Below are 6787 nucleotides of genomic sequence, written 5' to 3'. Positions count from 1 at the left end.
TAGTTCATAACACCAACATGGCAGTTGTCTACACATATCCCGCCCAATCCACGGCCAAAAGTCAACATGTGAATACATTGTGCCAATCATGTGGTGTGTTGTGAATACATCGTACCAATCATGTGTTGTGATCTCACCGCTGGAGTGAGGTTGGTGTGGTGAAGCCTTGCGCAAGCGCAGTTCTGCCCGAAATAGATGCCCGAAATAGATGCCTGAAATAGATGCCCGATAAGTGCCCAAAGTGCATTGCAATATGGCCGCTGAGTGGAGGGACTTGCCTAAAAGGACTTTGCTTTAAAGGTGCTCTACAGACTACAGATGTAAATTACCCTAAGGCTAACTCTGGTGCAATGCATCAAATGGTTACATTTATGTTTTAATTGCACACTGTCCCTTACAAATAAAATTGAAATTGAATTGAAGCGATGTTGGGTAATGTCACTTCTGTTGATGTTCAAACAAAACAGAGAGCTAACAGACTCATATACACGTGTATTCAGGGCACAGGCAGCTAGTGGATGGTGAGGTAATGTTTGCTGTATGTGACAAAAACTTTAGCTTAGAAACCGCATAACATCACTTAGAGCACCTTTAACTGCTTATTTAATTGTGTGAGTTTGAAACAGTGCCCCCTGTGGTAAAAGTGAGGTAACTAAACTCAAAACCCCTAAATTCAGATTATTCAGATGTTCTCAGATCTGCTTTTGATTACACACAAGTAGGTAGGCTTACAAAACTGTGCTGAACAGTACGGTACTGTACAATTTCCTTTCTTCTCTATTCCTTCCATTTTTTTTTTCAAGTCTGACCTCAAAACCTCCAGGCTCTCTCATCTTCACCAGAATCACCAGAAAGCAACTACTGAATAAAATTATATTTTGTGGTAGTGCCTAATATTTTTTTCCCGCTACTGCAGAAATGCAGTTGAAATTAGGGATAAAGTACAGTCATACTGAAGGATGAATAAAAGACAGGGGATGACAGTGTAGTAGTGTAGTAGTCTTGCTAGTCATTACAGATTGTACAAAGCCACCTGGTAATCTCCACCATTCAGTATCTCCACAGACAAATAGAAGCCATATGAAAGTGTTCCAGAACGTTTGATCTGTCCATTTTTACTGTAAGTATGTGCGAGTATGTGTGTGTGTGTGTTGTGACGTTGTGTCTGGGGATAAGTTGTCCAGACCACAGCATGTTGTGGATAAACGAATCTCTCTCATATGGACACAAAGGGCTGATGACATGCAGCTGCTGCCACAGTCCAGACGCCTCTCTCTGCCAATGATCTCTTACACCCATCCTAGGAGAATCATCTCTCTACTTTCTGTGAACACAGGACCAAAAAAGGTCCATTGTTGGTCGAAAAAGGAGTTCTTGGCCATCACAGGCAGCCATTTTAAACATATAAAGACACTACAAAGGGCCTTGTGCCATAATGACTTTAATTGCATAATGGCCAAGCCGCCCACTGACTGTCTTTTAAGAGCTTTTGTGCAAAACACATGTAAGTGCTGCTGGATGGCTTAAAATTGCAGGGGTAGTTCATGTGTGCTATGTGTGTGTCCTGTTTAATCCTTTTGAGTGATTTTGGTGCTCATCTAAAATACTTAGATTGTCTACAACTTAACAACTAAGCTGTCAACATCATCCATAATAGTAATTTCAGATATACACAGGATAGGTCTTAAATTCTTAGTGCCATAGATCTCCAAGCCTACTTACAATCAAAAACCAAATAATAAACAAAGCAACCTTTGTGGGTAAACACATCACCAACAGAGCAGCCTTCGAGAGAATTTCATTGGAATCATCAAGCAGGCAATTTCTTCCTTCTGTGTTTCACTGTTAGGCCCACGATACCTCAAGAAGGCTTAACAGTGTCTGGCGTCCCAGACCCATCCCCTCCACACTCATGATGGGTTCTCTACCAACAAATACTAACAAGTTCTTTGGTCATTCCTCTTCATTGTTGCGGCTGTTTATGATCCAATCAGCAACATAACCAAACAAACTGCAAGCCCTTGATGCGGGTACCAACAAATACCAACTAATTGTTCAGTCAATCCTCTTTGCAATAGTAATAGTAGTGGTAATACAAACTGGTGTCAACCAGACAGACTCTGACAAGTCAATCCTCTTTGTTGCTGTGGCCGTTTATGATCCGATCAGCAACATATCCAAACAAAACAAATCACTAACCTATTGATGCCATAGTTACAAATACCAACAAGTAGTCGAGTACCAGCAAATTATTTAGTCATTCCTCATCATTGCTTTGGCCATTTATGATCCAATCAGCAACATACATGTAACCAGACAAACCCTTAATGCAGGCACTCAAAAATACCCACAATACCAACACATGTTTCAGTCAATCCTCTTCATAGTAATAGTAGCAGTATTAGCAAACAGGTGCCAACTGGACAGACAAACTCAGATAAGGGTCTACTGAATCTAGGCCAGGTCTGTTTCACCCTAACCTTGCTCAGATGATCTATATAGCCTTACATGGAAGACTACTGTAAATCACAGCTCTAAAACTGGCACGGTTGTCCATGTTACACAGGTTTTCAGCGGCCTCCTGTGGTCTTCAACACTATGGGGTGCTAAGGACCCCCCTATGATAAGGAGATTTTTGAAGTCTGCCAAAAGGTCTAACTTCAGGGCTAACGATGTCCCTCCAGCTTCAGCTCTCTGTGCTGTTTCATGTCCTGATGTCAAACATCTGCATCAACAAACAGGGTCCCAGGAGATGTCCAGTAGTATGGCACAGTGTGTGCAAACAAAGCATATTCAGCTATTTGGTGAGCGTGTAGGGTCATGCTGTGATCTCCTGCCGCTTGCCAGCTTTCAGAGCCAAAGAACAAGAGGAAGTTGAAGAAGAAGAAGAAGAAGAAGAAGAAGAAGGTGGAGAAGAAGAAGGTGAAGAAGAAAAAGAAAAAAGAACATGAAGAAAAGATGAAGAAAAAGAAGATGGGGAGAAAAGAAGAATGGGACATAAAAAAACAAAAAAAGAAGAAAATACAAGAATAAATGTGTCAATGAAAAACAGATGTTACTCTCTCCAGGAATGAATGATAGTGACTTCACACCCCGCTACACCCCCCACACACAACCACACACACTCCTTGATATGGCATCTCCCATGAGGATCATCAACCTTGTGGGGTTAATGGATTCCTTGACACCTTAACATGCCGGAGCCTCCACCCATCTCTTTATGATAATACGAGATGAGAGGAGGGGAAGCCTTTGAGTAAATCAGCCGGAGTGTGAGGGTCAGAGGCGCTGGCCGGCCAGTCCAGATGCTCAAAAGGAGGACGTGTTTGTGTATCTGTGCCACGTGTGTGATGGATAGGTGCTTACGCATACGCATACACATGCCAAATTTGTCTGTCTGTCTCTGTCTCTGTGTCTCCTTTCCACACACACCTTTCCCATTTTTTCCCATGCAAATGCTCTCTCCTCGTCATGTACACACACACACACACACACACACACACACACACACACACACACACACAACTGAAACAATGTGACATGCCTCCTGATGTAGGAGTACAGTACACATACCACAGGGATTTCTGATTTCAGTGCCACATTGGGAAATTGTCATATAGTTTCCCCTGGTGGATTCCACCTACGAGAGGTGGTGACAGACCCTTTCCCCTGGGCCACCTCGAAAAAAAAGCCATAAGATGCCCGCAGACAGACACAGTTGTTTAGGACACGCTAACAATGACACTTTAATAGCCCTACTTCCCCCCCCCCATCCAGACACACACAAACCACGGGGGCAGGCCAAGGTGCTGACAGGAGCATCACACACACACTCGTGGTGCGTTGACAGACAAGTCTGCTTTGGGAGTGTGTTGACACACACATCTGAACAGCGGAAATCCAAACGAGCTTCATAAATCTGAGTACATTTACCACACACCCTTCCATGGCTTGATGTAAAATCAGAGAATTCTTGATGTCTGTCTACCACGCCGTTCTCCTTTTGACCAGACAGGTATTCCTAACTCAAAAGGACCTCTTAGAAAACTGTGGTCCAACTTATCATTTTTTTACAATAGTGACAACACGAAAAAGGGTTAACACATTCCAATTGCCCAACAGCACTTTGGAGGATGTGAAATGACCTGCCCTTCTGCAGCTGAAAGACAGAGGCACCAGAGGATGGAGAAGATTTCACCTTACGCGGTGTAATGCTTCACTGTATCCGTAGATACTGCAGCAGACTGATGGTGGCTTCAGGCTGTTTTCAAAACGCACACCGCTGGCTTACAGCCTGTTTACCAGAACTGAAGAGAACATGCCAGAAGTCTGGCAGATGCTTGCGCCATGCCGTCACTCTTAGATATCTAGCCATATCTATAACTACAGTATCTAGCCATATCTATAGCTATGTCTCCATTTATATCTAGCCATATCTAGAACTATATTGACCTCTATGAAAAATAAGATTGCATCTTATTATGCAATCAATTAGGTGAACTTACGATCTCCTTGATTATCTTCTCCAAGATGTCCCTGTCCTGCAGGTTGTACAGGAAGCGTGTGGCAGGCGAGTTGGCCAGCAGACGCAGGCGCTGGACGTTGCCCGGCGCGTTGGCGGCCGGCGTGATGCCCACCATGAAGAAGCGCACACCCTGGTTCTTGGCGTCGGCTGTGGCCGAGAAAATGTCAGGGTTGCGTGGGTGGAACTCGCCGTCGGTCAGCAGCACGGCCACCTTGACCGCACCCAGGCCGGACTCGTGCATGTACAGGTGGGTGAGGTTGGTGATGGCGTAGGTCGTGTACGTCCCCTGGCCGATGTACTGGATATCCCGGATGTGGGCCTGGAAGTTGGCCACGCCCTGCCATTGCTGGAAGGTCTGCTCAGTAAACGAGCGGCTACTGTACTGCAGGAGGGCCGTCCGGAAGCTCAGACTCCGCCCCGTCTGGAGGCGGACCCCCTGCAGACGCTCCACCACGTCGATGACAAACTGCTTCTCCTGAGCGTGGTTGTCCTTGGCACTCTCCGAACTGTCCACTAAAAACGCCAACTCCAGACCACAGTCCTCTGATAGCAGGTCTTAGTGGACGAGAAAGAGAGACAGAGAGGATGAAGAATACACACACTATCATATGAAGTAATAATATTTCTTCACTTTAACTCATACAAAGAATTTGTATTTGTACGTCTGCAGGACTTCCAAGTCTCTTACAAGATATTTGTTTGCCTGCATCGTATGAGTTTGATATCATCTAAGCACTATTCTGTATGTTGTTAAAGACTAGATGTAGATGCAGGTGTCCTTATTCCAAACTTGTCAAACTTCAGACAGGTCTTAAACATTTTATTATCCCAATTTTCCATAAAAACTACAATAAAAAAAGTTCCTGCTCTTGCCACCTTTGAAAGGAGGTCACACAGATAGCTCTATCACAGATGCACATAAATCACGGTCATGTTTCCAGCAGGATCATGACAGATAGGGAACTAGCCTGAGGACAGGTACGGCAGAACCCAAGAACAGAGGCCCTCCGGCAGGCTGAAAGAAGCACACCGAGACAGGAGACCCATACTCCATATGTACACAGCCAGATAAGATCGGAGTTCAGTCTCCTGACCATCCTCATAATTTTCCATGGGAATGAAAAACTCCCTGTTCCCATCATGGCGATAGATATTATCTGACAGAATTTTAGTTTTGTTTTTTATCCTTAGGTTTTACTGGATTGACTTATCAATCGAAGCATGTCAACTGCATGCTCTGACAAGGCTAGTGTCCCACTATCTGAATAAAGCTTTGTTGGACACATTCCACTCTCCCATTCTCTCTCTCTCTCTCTCTCTCTATCTATCTCTCTCTCTCTCTCTCTCTCTCTCTCTCTCTCTCACACAAACACACACACAAACACACACACTGAAAAATACACTGAAAACTTGGTAATGCTTACTTTGACCATTTTTGGGGATGAAGCTGGTCTTCAGTGACTTGCCGTTTGTCCTCTTTCTCGGCCTGATGTCCACTTCTTCCTCGTAGTCCTCATAATCGTCCTGACGCTGAGCCACCAGGTAGTTAAGTCCACAGAGCAGGAGCAGGGGGAGCAGTGACCACTGCATGCTGTCCCTAATGCAGGAGCATTCACCCAAAGCAGACTCTAGTCACCACACAGATGGAACGCCTTAGAGATGGACTTCACAGACGAGAAAACAAACCAAAGGAATAAAGCAAAACATCTCTCTGTGTGGCTCTATTATTCTGTGCTTTTTTGTCCTTCTCTCTTTCCCTTCCTTTCTCTCCCACACATATAACACACACACACACACACACACACACACACACACACACACACACACAACACACTCTCTCTTTATCTTTCTCTCTCTCTCTCTCTCTCACACACACACACACACATACAGTCATACACAAACACTCCTTTTGTTTCTTTTACATCTGTCAAAAATCCAAGACAATTGAAGTGCATTCCAAACGTTCACAGATGACAAATACACATTTAAATGAATACAGAGAGAAGGGCAGACTTACTAACAAAAGTTGCAGCAGAGTCTGAGTCTGCTACAGTGTTCAAACAGATCCTCAGTCTACAACACCAGAGAAGTGCTGAATCTAGCAGAGAAATTCAGACAGACTGGAAGACAGAGAGCCAGACGCACAGGCAGAGGTCCTGAGGCTCAAACCATATTATGCACCATGCAACAAGCAGTGACAAAGACTAATAACATGAGGAATCAAGCATAGAGGTGGAGAGAGAGAATGCGAGAGACAGAGAG

The 6787-nt window shown here is 44.5% G+C and overlaps 1 protein-coding gene across 2 annotated transcripts in view; it reads right to left on the bottom strand.

Moving 5' to 3' along the window:
- The window catches only part of LOC143142416 (uncharacterized), a 30889-nt gene extending 24102 nt beyond the window's left edge, over positions 1-6787 (bottom strand). The window contains exons 1-3 of one of the 2 annotated variants that reach the window (XM_076303277.1): positions 6543-6787; positions 5950-6153; positions 4506-5080 (exon numbers count right to left, since the gene is read on the bottom strand). In XM_076303277.1, coding sequence (XP_076159392.1) covers positions 4506-5080; positions 5950-6115 — 741 coding nt within the window. In that variant the 5' untranslated portion in view covers positions 6116-6153; positions 6543-6787. The remainder of the gene's footprint in view (positions 1-4505; positions 5081-5949; positions 6154-6542) is intronic. The other variant, XM_076303276.1, reaches the window with a different exon arrangement.

This window comes from Alosa pseudoharengus, unplaced genomic scaffold (assembly GCF_046254945.1).
Source record: "Alosa pseudoharengus isolate Yale_2024_CS ecotype anadromous, Long Island Sound unplaced genomic scaffold, YU_APseudo_1.1 YU_APseudo_1.1_scf_24, whole genome shotgun sequence".
NCBI lineage: Eukaryota > Metazoa > Chordata > Actinopteri > Clupeiformes > Clupeidae > Alosa > Alosa pseudoharengus.
Note: the sequence above shows the minus strand (reverse complement) of the source record. Positions and strands in the feature narration are given on the sequence as shown.